Genomic DNA, 16,838 nt, shown 5'->3' on the forward strand with positions numbered 1-16,838 from the left:
ACCAAAGTTTAATATTATAAACCCATGAGAAATTTAATTTGAAATAAAACACAAATCAGTGATATTCGTTTCTTATTATCTCTTCTCTCTCTCTCTCTCTCTCTCTCTCTCTCTCTCTCTCTCTCTCTCTCTCTCTCTCTCTCTCTAGCCTTTTAAATTCCTTTTTAATGTAAATCTTTTTTCACAGGCCAACAACAAAACAACCAAAAATAATAATTTCCTTCATTTAAAAAAGCAATCTTTTAACTATTACAGTCCATGCCTTGAAGTAAAAATAGTGCATAAAGACAACATTCATTCAAGCTCAGTAGCTACACTCTGATTTACTCTGATGCACATTGGTTAAAACCAGATATCTGGCATCTCTTCTTAGATGCAAGTGTCTTCTAAGATGCATTGTCTGGGTTTAGGCTCTGAGCTGAGGAATTACTCAGGATTGAGTGGAGATGTTCATCAGTGAGACTCCTGAGTGGTGTTTTGTTCATCTTCATTAAAGAGAACAGTTGCTCACACAGATATGTGCTGGTGAACACAGAGAGCGTTTGAGCAGCTTGGGCACGGAGTTGTAGCAATGTGTCGGGGAGGAAACATGGAAACTGTGCAGCACACACAGAGTCGTACTTTGAGTTCAATCAGCTCCATTTGGAAGTTGGTTGGTGCGCTTTCCAAGTCAACCACAAACGAATTACTGAGAAGTTCAAATCTGCATTTCTGGGCTTTAAAGTCGGTAAATCTCCGGGTAAATTCAGCACTGACTACACAGAGTTTTTTAGCATTCTCGACTGACGTGCCCGCGCACTAACAAAGCATTCTGGGATTTGTAGTATTAGCGGTGTATGCGCTATATACTGGTGGGCCAGCTCTAATACACATTTGATATGATCTCGCAGGCCAATTATAATTACACCAGATTTGGCCCGCGGGCCTGAGTTTGACACCCCTGTCTTAGATGATGCGTTGCTGTGCTCTTGGGGTAATCTTGGTCGCCTGGTTACTCCTGAGAAGGTTCTCCACTGTTCCATGTTTTTGTAATTTGTGAATAATGGCTCTCACTGTAGTTCATTTGAGTCCCAAAGCTTTAGAAATGCCTTTATAACCTTTTCCAGACTGATAGATCTCAATTACTTTCTTTCTTATTTATTTCTGAATTTCTCAGCATGCTGTCTAGCTTTTGAAGATCTTTTGGTCTACTTCACTTTGTCAGGCAGGTCCTATTTAAGAGATTTCTTGTTTGTGAACAGGTGTGGCAGTAATCAGGCCTGGGTGTGGCGAGAGAAATAGAACTCAGGTGTGATAAACCACAGTTTTAAAAACTTTTTCACACAGTTTTCACACTTGTGTTATCTTTTACTGATATTTAAATTAGTTTGATGACCTGAAACATTAAAGTGTGACAAACATGCAAAAAAAAGAAAAAAGAAAATCAGGGAGGGGGCAGACACTTTTTCACACCACTGTATGTTTTTTTTTCCATCTCATTAGAAAAATCTCTGTCATAAGGTCTGAAATAAATCAACTCCTTAAGTAAAAAAACATCAAATGAATCTGCTCTGTCCTCTACACAGTATGCATTCAAATGATCCTTAAAATAAAGAGTCCACTGCAAGTCAGAATAAAAGCTTGATCATTACTTATAATGATGTTGTTCATCTTTCTGAAATCTAAAATTTCCATATTTGTTTTACCACAAATAAACAGATCAATCTGATATTGTGTTTCATACTTTTTTTTTACCAGTTAGTGGTTGGGAGGTTGTAGCTCAGTGGTTGAGGCATTAGGCTTTGGCTCAGAAGGTCACATGTTTTAATCCCTCTACCACCATGCTGCCACTGCTGGGCCCTTGAGCAAGACCCTAAACTCTTCCCTCTAAACCTGTTCAGTTCTAAGGATAAGGGCGTCTGCCAAATGCAATAAATGTTGATAAATGCACAGATAAATGCACAGTATGCATTAACATTATAAAGAGCATTTAATAAATCTAGTCTTAATAAGGGTCGTAATAAATTACTCTTCATTGGACCAAACTCAAATCTCTGAAAATGTCAATTCTCCCAGTGGTAAGCTAGATGTTTTTGATGTTGTTTCACCAAGGATTATGTGATGTTTTTGAAATTATTCACTAATTAAAAAAACAAAAAACATAACTATGTTTGGCCTCAAACCTCAGTATTCTCTCAGTATAATTGAAACATTGGATCCTCTGTGGCAATGCTTCCAAAGACAAATACCTCTGGTAAACAAGGTATTGATATACATGTTTTAGTTCATACTGCACTACACCTTCAAGCAAATCACATTATGTCAACTGCATAGTTATTAGAATTGTGGAAAGATGCAATGTTGAATCCAAATTTGGAGTTTTCTATAGAGATACACAATGCTGTGTATAGATTTCTCTTTTATGAAAAATCATGCCAGGGTCATCTTCAGTGAAGATAGACTGTAACTCATTTTTACTCTACAGCAATATGTACCACTAAAGGACTAAACAAAACCAAACAGTCCATGTAAACCCAGCAAAGGCGAGTCAGAGAAAGGCACTTCAATTCCAAGTGTATTACAATTATCAATTAGAGGCCTTAGTGTATCATCAAATCCATATTTCTTCAATTCTTATGAGTACAAGAGTGCCACAACATGTATATATATTAACATAGAATGAAATTTTGGGGTTTCTCAATAGAAATTAAATACAACCAAATTTGCGTCTGAATGACTGAAATACAGCTGTTAACTGCCTCTTTTACTTGACAATGAATGTCAAGTTCCTCAATGGATTCTATTATTGCTTGCACTGTGCTTTCACCAACACCATGCGCTTGTAGCTGTGCTACAACAGAATCACACATATTTAACACGTGATGATTCTCAACAGACTGTTGGGCGGCAAATAGGGTGTCTATACAGACTGCTTGAGAAGATGAGGGCTCATCAGCTTCATTATGAATGTCCACAACAGTATTAATCCAAAAAAATGTTCCTGTGGAAATTATTGTGTTCCTTGAAAACTGAAAACGTGCAACACCGCAGCTGTCCACATTGCAAACGTAAAGTTGTATTTTTCAAGGATATAAACCACGATGGAGCCTTAATTGCTGACTAAGCATATTTATCACCTCAAGTGTTGCTCTGAGCTCCATGACTCTGGGATTTTCTTTGGCACTGAGAAAAAGTGCTTAGCACCACTTAACAACTTTTGTTTTATGAAGCAAGGGTCAAAATAATAACGTTAAAAAAATTGCAACCCGCAGATGTCTTACAACATGGTCGAAGGCTTGATATGAGATAATTTTGCCACTCTCTTGTGGCTTTTGGAGGTAGATGGAAGCATGTGAACCAGCAGTACAATACTTGACTGGTCACTGTCCCAGCCTAGAAGCAAAGTAGGAGACAAATCATAACTTTTTACATCTGAATTAAACATAGAAAAGAAAATATTGAGCAAAGCTTACCTGTCCCATCAGAGTTTTGCTCTGCACACAAGAGCTCTTCAACATGCTCATTAGAAGTCAGGTTCTTGCAGGATCCTGGGTTTAAAATAAGTGGGCCATTTTGCCAAAAGTCTGCCAGACACCTCCTCTCCAAACATCATGGTGAAGTCTTGTTTAATCTGCAGGAGAACACAATCATTTCAGTCTCATACAAATTGAAGTGAATACCTTAAGCAACTGTTCACTTGAAAAAACGTGTCTTAACAAACCAGGGTTGTCAAGGAATCATGGGAACCCATTCAAGTCTATTGACGACTGTTGCTGATCCTGAACCAGTGACTGACGATATTGAAATGTGGCCCTCATCTTCTCTTTGATAATCGATCTGTTGAATGCTTCATAAAGGATATCGTTCATGACCATCCTCTCCAAGCAGTTGCATGTCAGTCAGAAGAAACTCACTTTACTATCTTGATCGGTTGCGCCGGTAGAGAGTTTCCGGCACGGAGGCAAAGTGTTGCACTGGATGGTCTTTAGCCTCCGGGCCAAATAGCCACATCCAATCTGTGGATCATAGAAGTGTTCTTGTACATTTTAAAGAGAAAAATCTAATAAATTAAGTTGTACTTCCAAAAAATGTAATATGAGCCAGCCACTAGTGTATAAACGTGCATATCCATTGTCTGAATATGGATCTCTGCAGCTGGGAAATACAGACACGATACCAAGATTATATTTCATATGAACAATAGTTGGCAGGATCCTCCTTTAAAGTAGAAATTAATATTTGTATGATTTTTAAACCTCTGAAATGCACACAGATTTGTGTAATTGGCAGTGTAAGTTTAATTCATGATTTTATATCTGAATGTTTTGTTTCTTTTCCTTAGTTTTTGCTATCATCCCTACACTGGGTACCTGTTTCTATTACAAACTGTTGCTACTTACCTACAAAGCCCTTAATGGTTTAGCTCCCAGGTATCTCTTTTAACATGCTACAACCCATCATGCTCCTTGAGAGCCCAAATTTATGGACTTCTAGTAGTTCCTAGAATATCAAAGTCCACTAAAGGCGGTAAAACATTCTTACATTTAGCTCCTAAACTTTGGAATAATCTTCCTGACAGTGTTCAGTTCAGGGCTCAAACACACTCTCCCAGTTTAAGTGCAGATTAAAGATGTATCTTTTTAGCGAGTAAAACACATAACACTCATATCATAACCTTGTGCTCCAGTACATCTGATCAAATGCACATTATCAACTTGTGCTTGTTAATATCATGAACAGCAACTATGCTATTTCCTCTCCACTGCTTCTCTTTATTTACCAATCTCGAGTCATCCTGAGGTTGCACCAGCTCAGGTTGTGTTCTACCTCATGAAGATTTTGGACCTTTAAAGAAGTAGATGAAGAGCCCACAAACATACCGAACCATCTAGAGATGTACCAGCGCCATATGGATCCCACTTCATGTAAAGTTTGGACATTGGACCTTTTAATGTTTAAAGGCATGGAGAAGCTGGTGTTGGATCTATGATGATCTCAAATGTTAAGCTATTTTATGAGTCGCTCAGAAGCTCCTGGTTTCATAACGTCAACTGACTGTATAAGACTGTAGAAAGGACATTACTCATAATCTCACACTCTGGTGCTCATGGTGGTTCTCACTCTCTGGTGTTTTGTATTGTTTAAGATTTATAATCACAATCTTGATATCAGTCAAATGAGGATGGGTTTCCCTTTTGAGTCTGGTTCCTCTCAAGGTTTCTTCCTTATAAGATCTAAGGGAGTTTTTTCTTTGCCCCAGGCTGCTCATCAGGGATAAATACACATAATTCACTCTAATTCTGTAAAGCTGCTTTGAGACAATGTCCATTGTGAAAAGTGCTAAAAAAATAAAACTGACTTGACTTGAGGTAGATTTTGCAAGTTACAAGTATTTTATTATATTTTTTATTATGTTTTAGCCCTTTAACATTCCTTTTTGTAATAAGATTCCTAAGTAGTCTAATTGTTTTTACTGTTATGCCTCATGATCAGTCTTTAAAAAAAATATTTTATTTGCATAAACTACAAATGTGAACATTGAAGTCTTACCCATGAACCTCAATCATGTCAGCCACAAGAAGATTTACCATCTGTCTCCGTGTTCTATCTGTCAATGTCTTTGTTTTGTCATGATACTCTAAAATATTTTGTCCCCCTGCCTTAGAGTGGAGAGCATCTCTAACCATCTACAAGAATCGGAAATTTGTGGTTAGCCTTTCCAACAATAAAACCACAACCGATCTGAACAAGATCTTAATGTCTGGAATTCAATAACTCATATCATCCATAACAAAAGCGGTGGTTGCACACATTTTTGTTGATTGCCGTTCAGCATGGGTTCTTTTTCCTCTATTTGTCTTAATAGTTACTTTTGCATCTGATGATTCAGAGGATTTTAGAAAAGTGGATAAGTTATCTGACACAGGTGATGAAGTGTGTGATACATGCTCCTGAAGCACAACTGTAACACAGTTTAATGAAATATATACCTGCACAATGACAAAATAAATTGGCCTTCACAGCATTTGTCACTGATGATCCACTGTTTTCCCATTAAGATCAAGTATTAATAGATCTTTCCCATTGGTTGTTCAGTGAACAAAAGCTCCTCAAACACATCTGCGTGCACTTCTGTCCCTGATTCCTCGGTCAAGCCCAGCTCTGTTTGAAGTGGAAGACCTAGCTTTTTTTATGACTAAGAAAATAATATTTTCTCAGTTTTCCTTGTTTATGTTTCCTTTTTCTTGTTTAAAGTTTTCCTTGTTTAAGTTTTCTTTGTTCAATGTTCCCATTATTAGCTCCACAACATCTTCTCTTTACTACTCAACCCCCCTGCCACACCTGCTCCATCCTCCCTGACTGCTGATGACTTTGCCTTCTATGATGAGAAGATTAAGGAAATCTGCCAGACCTTCACTTTCTCCCCAACAATGACTACACAACACAGCCAAAAATAACTCCTTCATTGTCAAGCTTCTCTTAACAGAAGATAAGATACTGCAAGCTATCCAATCTTGCAATCCCACCACCTGCCCTCTGAATCCAATTACTTCAACTACGCTTCAGACCATCTCACAAGATCTCCTGCCCTTCAATCATCAACGGGTCCTTGACATCTGGCTATGTACCTTTAAGCAAGCAAGGGTAATTCCCATCTTTAAAAAACCTGCTCTGGATCCATCACTTCTCTCCTTTCTTCTCTGGAACACACTGTTATTAACCAACTGTCTGTCTATCTCTCACAGAACAAACTCCATGATCCAAACCAGCCTGGTTTCAAAGTGGCACATTCCACAGAGATGGCCCTTTTGGCTGTTTCTGAGAAACTCCATGCTGCTTGATCAGCCAAGCTGTCATCTGCACTTATCTTCCTGGACCTTTCAGCAGCATTTGACACAGTCAACCAGAAGCCTATGTATCCATGGAACAGCATTGGAATGGTTTACTTCCTACCTGGAAGGTCACTCATACAAGGTAACATGGAGGGGAGCCACATCTGCCTCATGCAGACTCAAAACTGGTGTCCCACAAGGCTTGGTAATTGGTCCTCTCCTATTCTCCCTCTATTCCCACTTCATAGAGGAGAATATCCTTGCATGGGTTTTCTTAACACTGCTATGCAGATGACACTCAACTCATCTTTTCTTTCCCTCCCTCAGATACCACAGCTTCCGCTTGGCTCTTGGCATGCTTGACAGACATATTTTCATGGATGAGTGCTCATCAATTAAAACTCAACCCCAACAAAACAGAACTGCTGGTCATTTCAGTTGATTCGTCCCCAGGTAAAGATTTCCGAATAACTCAGCCACTGCTCGCAACCTTGCGGTAACTATGGGCAATCTACTGTCCTTCTCCTCACATGTTACTAATGTGGCTCGTTCTTGTCGATTTCTTCTCTACAACATCTAAAGGATTCGACCATTTCTGTCCACACAGGCTGCCCAGGTGCTTGTTCAGTCTCTTGTCATTTTGAGACTGGACTACTTCAACTCTTTCCTCACAGGTCTTCCTCTTTACGATATTCGTCCACTGCAAATGATCCAAAAACGCAGCTGCACGACTTGTGTTCAATCTGCCCAATTTCTCCCACACCATCCCACTGCTGCGCTTCCTCCACTGGCTTCCAGTAGCTGCACGTATCAGATTCAAAACACTGATGCATGCCTTTAAGGCCAAAAATAGACCAGCACCATCTTACCTCAGAGACCTCATCACACCTCGCACTGCACCACGCTGTCTGAGATCCTCCAGCACTGCTTGACTGGTACCACCTTCTCTCAGAATGAGAGGTAAGTACACTTCAAGGCTCTTCTCTGTTCTGGCACAGAGGTGGTGGAATAAACGTCCCCTTGATGTCCGTACAGTAGAGTCCCTGATTAAATCAAGCGACGGCTGAAGACCTACCTCTTCCTAAAACACTTAAATTAGCACTTTCCAAGTTTTCTTTGTAGAAATCAAGAGTTATAGTCTGATTTATATTGTTTGTAATCTTGCGTACCAGTGTAGATTTATTCATTGCTAGAGACACAAAAGCACTTTTGTACGTCGCTCTGGACAAGGGCGTATGCTAAATGTCACAAATGTAAATGTAAATGATTATTACTGTTTTCACAAGGAGAGCAACACAATCTTTGTGGTAGAATATAAACATATTGAATGGTCAGTTAATTCAAACATTTACAGTTGTTTGAAATGACACTCAACGTCGAAGTCTTCATAGCCCTCCTTAATTTTTGTCACTTTCACATACTTCTGACTTTCTCTAAAATCTCACCATCACCAACATTTTGCAAAAAAACCCCAAAGAAATATTATGAAAAGTCAACAATTTTATCTGAAATAATACAGAAAGATTTCAGCATCTCATTCTTAACTTTACAGTCTACAGCCGCCCAGTACACACACGCATCTCATAATCAGCATGCATGTAATAACAGTGCACCACTAAATCTTAACAATATAAAATCCATTTTAAACACTTTTAGTAAACATTTTTAGTAAATAAGTGAGGGTTACCATTAGCAATGTTGTGATTGTGTGGCTAGCTTAAAACCCTGAAAATATATGGGCTTCTTGAGGCATTCATCAAGCAAATTGTGTGCATTAATTGGCAGTTCTGTGCAAAAACTAAAAACGTTATAAGTCCTTCAAAAACAAGCGGTGCTTGAAAACTCTACCGATCTTGTGCTGTAATTAGCTAGATTATTGCTAACTAGTTAGCCGGACTAGTCTTAGTTGAATAAACTTGCAAGTGCATTGTACTTTTCAACGTTGTAACTATATAAACCAACCAACAGATTGCAAATATCTACTACATAGAAAATGTGATTGAATAGACATATTGTCGTTACACAAGAATGCTTCTCACAGGAAGAAAAGAGAGTAACGTTGGGCTTCTCCCGTTTCTTTAGAAATACACAACACATATCTGTTAGAACAACTCTGGTCAGTGTTCATTTTGAATTCAGCACTGACCAGAGTTGTTCTGATTTGACACCCTGAATCAACACTTTTTAAGGAATAACTTTCAGATAGTTAAAAATGGAAAAAACATATCTTTTTAGCAAAGCCTACACATAACACACATCACATCATAACCTTGTGCTCCAGAACATCTGATCACATGCACATTATCAACTTGTGCTGTTAATATCATGAACAGCAGCTCCGCTAATTCCTCTCCACTGTTTCTCTTTCTCTCCCCATCCCGAGGCTTCCTGAGGTTTGGCCAGCTCCAGTCACGTCCCACCTCATGAATATAATGGACTTTAAAGAAGTTGATGCCAAACTCGCAAACATCCTGAACCATCTAGAGACGTACCAGTGCCAATTGGATCCCACTGCATGTGTGGAGTTTGACATTGGACCTCCTGGAGTGTTTAAAGGCTCTGGCATGGAGAAGCTGATGCTGGATCTGTGATGATCACAAGTGTTGAGCTCAGTAGCTCCTACTTTTATACCAAAGACTGTTGAAAGAACATTTACTTATAATCTTATACTCCAGTACTCATGTTAGTTCTCACTCTCCAGTGTTCTGTATTGTTGAAAGATTTATGATCACACTCTTGATGTCACCCAAATGAGGATGGGTTCCCCTTTTGAGTCTGGTTCCTCTCAAGGTTTCTTCCTCATAACATCTAAGGGAGTTTTTCCTTGCCACAGTCGCCATGGCTGCTCATCAGGGATAAATGCACACCATTCACCTTGACTGTTGATTTCTGTAAAGCTGCTTTGAGACAATGTCTGTTGTGAAAAGCGCTATAGAAATAAACTTGACTTGACTTGACTTGAAATAACTAAACAAGTGTTGAAATGACGATGTATTTTCAACACACAACACTAACACTCAAAATGTAACACTTTTGAATTTGCTGTTTAGATCAATAAATTGTGGAGAGATAGGATTCTGGAGACTCCTTCCATAAATGTAAAATAAATGAGAAAAATAAGAAAATTGTTTATATGGTTTTAAATATTGTGGAGTGTAATTGTATAGAACAGAGATCATAGAGAACCTCACACAGATCTTCTGTCTGAGACTGACTGTGAACCTTGCTTTTGTTTTGCACCAAATACTTATTATGTAATATCCTACCTTCTTTACTGTCATAGAAAAATTTTTGTGTAACATGTAGTTTTAGTTAGAATGCGTAATATTTGCAAAAAAAAAAAAAAAGAAGAATGCAAAAGTCATAAAATGTATAAAAGTGGTATTTTAATAAAACAGTGCTAATTCTTTTAGCATGGTCATGTACAGTGTATATACAATATATTATAAAGCCAAAGGTTTGGGGACACCTAACTTTACATTACATTTATATTTGCTTGTTAAGTTTCCCATACCAGATGCAGTCCCTTTTTTTGCTGTTATAACTTCCACTCCTCCGGAAAAGCACCTGGTGCAGTTGTTATAATAGAGTGTCAAAATTGTGTAAAGATTTCTTGACACTTTAATATTTATTGCAATGGTGAATGATTGCTTTATAGCCAGTAAGTTTTGACATTACAAGAAAGCTTATGCTCCCTGTGCTATTAGGATACACTACCTGGAGGGAATAATGATTTTGTACCCAAAGAAGCTATTTGTGGGCCATTTTCCCAGGTCATCAGGGTGCCACGGTCATCAGCAGCTTAGAAATCACATAGTACTTCATTGTGTATGTGCTAATGGCACCTGGTGTTTACTCTGCGTTTGCAAATAGTGTGAGTAAAAGAAGTGGTCTAAAGTTGCTTATTAAGAGACTCAAATTAACACCATAATAAGTTAACTGTATACACAAAAATAAAATAAAAACCTGGTCGGGTTGCATTTCTGCACTCACTTATTTTTGGTCTGTATAGGTTTCATGTATGTATAATCTGGAAGGTTATGTAATGTACAGCATGAAAAAGAGGAAAAAGCATATTAAAGTGATTAATAAACGTGCCTCTATATGTATCTCAGATAAACAAACATTAAACCTATTAAAGAGCAGATTTGTACACCAATATGGTCTTTGTTTCTCCACAAGCATTCCGTTCATAATGTCAATTATTTTTATTGTCCCCAGTTTTGACACTGGAGAGTGATTACCAGTAGCTAAGTCTGCGCTCAGCGGAGAATCTCCACACTAATACCAGGTGGTCCAAAACCAGTACAGACAATACACTAACATTAACTCATATGCCAGAATGAATAAAACTAACTTAATTTTTTGCTTCATGCTTTGGGAATGAAAGTCTATTGAAAGAACCACTGATTTTTTGCATCAGCACTAATTAAATCAGTACCATGGACAGCAACATAGGAAAACGCATTTGGACACCTGATCATCACACTCATATGCACTTGTTGATCATCTTCTTACAGATTTATTCCCAATTTTATGTTAAAATAACCTCAGCTCTTTTATGTACTTTCCACTAAATGTTGGTGTGGGTATTTATTCAATTCAATTAATTTTTATTTGTATAGCGCTTTTAACAATGAACATTGTCTCAAAGCAGCTTTACACAGATAATGTGGTGATTAAAAGTGAATATGTTCTTTATAATTAAGTTTGTCTCTGATGAGTGAGCCCGTGGCGACTGTGGCAAGGAAAATCACCCCGAGATGGCATAAGGAAGAAATCTTGAGAGGAACCAGACTCAAGAGGGAACCACATCCTCATCTGGGTTTTACTGAATGACCGTTTATAGCAGAACATTTATGATAAATGGTGTCAGGTACTGATGTGTAATGACGACTGGTGTGAACCAGAACAATTTGTGTTTAAAGGGTTTCAATCAGGGATCTTCCACTCCGAATTTGGCAAACAATGCCTTCATGAACTCACTTTGTGCTTGGGGGCATGTCATGCTGGAAAAGGTTTTGGATTCTTAGGTGTAATGAAAGAAATCGTAATACTGCATCATACAGTCCACTTTGTGTTTCTCTACAATTGTGTATTATCTATGTGGTAACAGCTCGAGGAAAAACACACATAGGTATGATGGACAGAGACAATTTTTTGGCCAGAAGTCAAACATGAGAGTTCCTAAAAAAACTATTCAACCATAGCAGTAGTTTGGTTTTGGTTTGTATTTGATTTTGAACCACGTGAAGCAAGAAAGAGTTCTTTTTATTATTATTGTTGTTGTTTTCTTTTAACCAAATTGTCATTACAAGGTCCAAACTTAAATTGTAGTCCTTGTAGGGACATTTGATCTGGTCCTCAAGAAGATAAACACACGCAATTTACACAAAGCTGACTGTTCAGTAGACGAAGGATTTCTCTCTCCAGATTTCTCGCGTCTAGCCTCAAATCCTCGTTCACGTGACTCGCGGCGTTCGACCATGCCGAAGGCGCGTCGGTGCGTGCGTGCATGCGTGCGTGCGCTGTGAACGCGTGAACGCGCCGATTTATTGTTTCACATCAACATTTTCATTATACGTGCTCTTAGGATGAGGAGCGGCTCCTAATCTACTCTCGTTATCGTCGGTGGCCGAGGGACCCCCCCTGCTCTCGCAAAGGAAGAGGAGCACCGCGGCTAACGACGAAGATGAAGGCGCGACGGCAGCGCTGCTCCGGTCACCTTGTGCCGATCCAGTGGGAGCGGGCAGCGATGCGCGGCGCCTGCGAGTAAACGCGCTCTTTGCGCCGCCTCCGTTTACCGAACAACACGGGGCACCACGGTAGAGGTTCTCATTCTCATTGTCAACATCGTCCAGTTAGAATCTGTTCCAGTTAAATCTGCACTTTAGACGCTTTAGTCTTTCTAAGGTTCGTGCGTTTTGTTTGCTTTGGAAAGGTCTGTAGATGCGTGTCTGGCTGTTGGCATTTCCCCTCACTCCCAGTCCTATTTCCCTCTAGCCATGCCCGAGGTAGGTGGCAGATAATGCCCAGAACGTCGAGATGGGCCATCACGGCGACGAGAAGGACCGTGTTGTGATCAACGTGGGCGGCATCAAGCACCAGACGTACCGTGGCACGCTGCGCACGCTGCCCGGCACGCGCCTCTCGTGGCTCGCCGAGCCCGACGCCGCGAGTCACTTCGACTACGACGCGACGGCGGGTGAGTTCTTCTTCGACCGGCACCCGGGCGTCTTCGCGCACATCCTCAACTACTACCGCACGGGCAAACTGCACTGTCCGGCGGATGTGTGCGGTCCGCTGTACGAGGAGGAGCTCGCCTTCTGGGGTATCGACGAGACAGACGTGGAGCCGTGCTGCTGGATGACCTACCGGCAGCACCGCGAGGCTGAGGAGGCGCTGGTCAGTTTCGGCGGTGGCGCGCTGCTCGAAGGCGGCGGCAGCGGCAGCGGCGGCGGCGGCGGCGTCGCGCACGACGACACGGAGGCCGACGGCGGTACGCACGACGCGCCGGCCGAAGGGGACGAGGGGGCGGAAATGACGCGGCGCCTGGCGCACGGAGACTCGCCGGAGAGCCGCTCGGGAAGCTGGAGCCGATTGCAGAAGAAGATGTGGGCGCTTTTCGAGGACCCGTATTCGTCCAAATACGCGCGGGTAAGTGAGGACCCAGGCTTGCTAAAGTGCACCTATTATTATTATTATTATTATTATTATTATTATTATTATTATTATTGTTATTTATATTATTATTACTATTATTATTATTATTATTATTATTATTATTATTATCATTATTATTATCATTATTATTATTATTATTATTATTATTATTATTATTCCGAATACATCAAAATGTTATATATATATATATATATATATATATATATATATATATATATATATATATATATATATATATATATATATATATGTATATATATATATATATATATATATATATATATATATATATATAAAACATGTATATATCTCGACTGAGAAATAAAAAAGCAGTGAAGGACACTACGTGTTCCTCAGAACATCATTAATGCTGTTGCTCAGGCAACTTCTCCAGCTCTCACTTTACCAGCCCACTGAATGACCTTGAAGCAGAAACCATCAATATTTCACCCTCTTGTGCCTACTGAAACCTGAAAAGACCTGGGTGACATCATGTACATATTAAAACACCATAATAATAACTCACGACTGAAAGGTCATCTTCCAATTTACTTCTCAATGAGTTCTTAATAAGCAATTCAGAGTAATTCCCTCCTGCTCGTTCTTGCCGACTGTCAGTCATGTCAGCATTCCTGTTTTCTATGTGCTGTAAAGACACTGCATGTTGCTTAAAACATTGTAAATATGTCCTGCGATGTTTATAATTGTGAAGACAAGGCACGTTCTTGCTTGTCACAGAGCCTGTGATTTATTTTGATGTCCAATAAACTTCACCCATGAAGAATTACAAACACACACACACACACACACACACACACACACACACACACACACACACACACCACACACACACACGCACACACACTCACACAAAAAGATAGGACTGGCCCTATTCCAACCACTCTTCTTACTATTAACCCAGCAGCACTCTCACTATGTGGCCTGTAAGCTTCTAAATAGGTCTGAATGTGATCACAGCTTTTACACACATTTTGCCAGGTAGGTTAAAACAGGTCAGGTGAAATAGGTTTACTCTGACCTGAAGGTCTGGCACAGAAAAGGCACAAGATGGCAGGTTTCCAGACCCAAAAAATGAGCCAGCTCAATTCTGCATATAGTAAAGCCAGTGTGTAAGGAAAGAAACAAAGGCTGTTTGCATCTGCTCCTGAAAAAGCGAAAGGATGCTAAGCTGAAAGGAGATGTTTTATTAATTTGGCTGTGACCAGGGTTGTCCTGCTCCACTGCTGCGAGAAAGGCTGGACTGTATGTCTGCCATGGCTGAGAGCTGCTGGAGCTGCTGATCCCAGCGCCAAGAATGATGAAGTGTACAATCTAAAGCAACCACTAGTATTCTAATGATACTTCTGATGATGATTTATGACGTCTAGATATAATATGCATCCCTCATCAATACAAAGCCTCAAATTACTGTATTTTTCACAACACTCCTTACAATTCAGTGATATGGGAGTATAAGGGATGAGCTAGGAGAGTCAGAGCTATCAAATGCACAATCATGCTGCTAACATGTTGCTTCTTTTCATTGGAATCTGCTGTGGGCATCTGTATTATTGCTTTAGGGTCTTTTTTTAGGATGTTTTTCCCAAGCCAATTCAATTGTGTGCCAGTTATTTTTAGTCTCTCTCCATCAAACTGTAGATCTTAATTACATTATCACTTGACAACTCAATTACTTGCTGCAATCACCATCAATGTATCTTTTTATCTCTACTTAAAGAATGGAAGCCTCAGAGGGACGCCTCCGGTGAGGTGTGAGACTCATTAGGGGCAATCAGGAGATCAGGGAAGAAAAAAAATGGATTCAGGAGATCCCCTAAAGGCTGCAATGGTTACTGGTGCTATTGTTAATCCACTCAAACCTCTTCTGCCTCAGGCAGGAAGGTCTAAGGGAATTATAGAACCTGAAAGAATTCCACCAAGGAACAGGGTAAGATCTCCACACAGAGAAGAACCTGAGCTCAGGGTCAAATTGGGGACACTGGAACTGTAAAGCAGCATCGGTAAACCAAGGGTCAGTTTATAAGGAACATCACAGTAGGCAGGACTGACTACATATAATTTTGCAAACATTGCTTTTGAGGTTTTGGTCCATGTTGTAATGATTGCATCAAGTAATTATGAGATTCTTTTTACATGTAAGTCATTAGAGATGCCAATGAAGTGCGCTGACTTCACAGAAATTTTAATGGAACTAGCTTGAGATGACGTTCTGCTTTGTGACATTGCAGATTTTCTATTCAGAATACGTCATTATAAAATGGGTAAATTGTGGCCATATATTTGGGAATGCATTTGGTCAGTAATAGTACATAGATATGCCGTGCTATTCAAAGAACGCTCAGTTGGTTATAGATGCCTAACGTGCACCAAGAAAACATTCTCCACACCATTATCTTGTTCTTCCACCACCAGCCTGAATTTTTTAGTTCAGTTGAAGTTTATTTCTATAGCACTTTTCACAATGGACATTGTCTCAAAGCAGCTTTACAGAATTTAAGAATTAAGGTGAATGATGTGTGTTTATCCCTGATGTGCAGCCTGGGGAGACTGTAGCAAGGAAAAACTCCCTTAGATGTTATGAGAAAGAAACCTTGAGAGGAACCAGACTCAAAAGAGGAACCCATCAAGATTGTGATTATTAATCCTTTCTACAGTCTTATACAGTCAGTTGAGGTTATGGAACCAGGAGACAACTGAGCAACCTATAAAATAGTTCAACATTTGAGATCATCATAGAGCCAACACCAGCTTCTCCATGCCTCAGCCTTTAAACATTCAAAGAGGTTCAATGTTTAAACTCTACAGTCTACATTGGATCCAGATGGCACTGGTACGTCTCTAGTTGGTTCAGGGTATTTGCGGGCATCTACTTCTTTGAAGATTTATATTATCATGAGGTGAGACACGACTGGAGCTGGCACAACCTCAGAATGCCAGAATCGGGGCGAGAGAAAGAGAAAGAGAAGCGGTGAAGAGGAATAGTGTAGCTGCTGTTAATAATATTTACAAGCACAAGTTGATAATGTGCATGTGATCAGATGTACTGGAGCACAAGGTTATGATATGTGATATGAGTTATGTTTAGAACTCACTAAAAAGATACACTCTTTAACCTGCACTTAAACTGGGAAAGTGTGTCTGAGCCCCGAAACACTCACAGCAAGCCTGTTCCAAAGTTTAGGAGTTAAATGTAAGAATGTTCTACCGCCTTTAGTGAACTTTCCTATTCTAGTAACTACTAGAAGTCCAGAGTTTTGAAATCTCAAGGAGCGTGAAGGATTGTTGCATGTTAGAAGACTGGAGAGATACATGGGAGCCGAA

General features: G+C 39.8%; 1 protein-coding gene across 4 annotated transcripts in view; it reads left to right on the top strand.

Annotated features, from left to right (window-relative positions):
- Nucleotides 1–10,197: 10,197 nt before the first annotated feature.
- Nucleotides 10,198–16,838, top strand: part of kcnc1b (potassium voltage-gated channel, Shaw-related subfamily, member 1b) — a 28,097-nt gene continuing 21,456 nt past the window's right edge. The window contains exons 1-2 of one of the 4 annotated variants that reach the window (XM_083546346.1): nt 10,198–12,725; nt 12,816–13,469. In XM_083546346.1, the coding sequence (XP_083402472.1) occupies nt 12,858–13,469 (612 nt within the window). In that variant the 5' untranslated portion in view covers nt 10,198–12,725; nt 12,816–12,857. Of the gene's footprint in view, nt 13,470–16,838 lie in introns of all 4 variants that reach the window. The other 3 variants (XM_083546344.1, XM_083546345.1, XM_083546343.1) reach the window with 3 other exon arrangements.

The sequence above is a fragment of the Silurus aristotelis genome, assembly GCF_946808225.1.
Source record: "Silurus aristotelis genome assembly, chromosome: 7".
NCBI lineage: Eukaryota > Metazoa > Chordata > Actinopteri > Siluriformes > Siluridae > Silurus > Silurus aristotelis.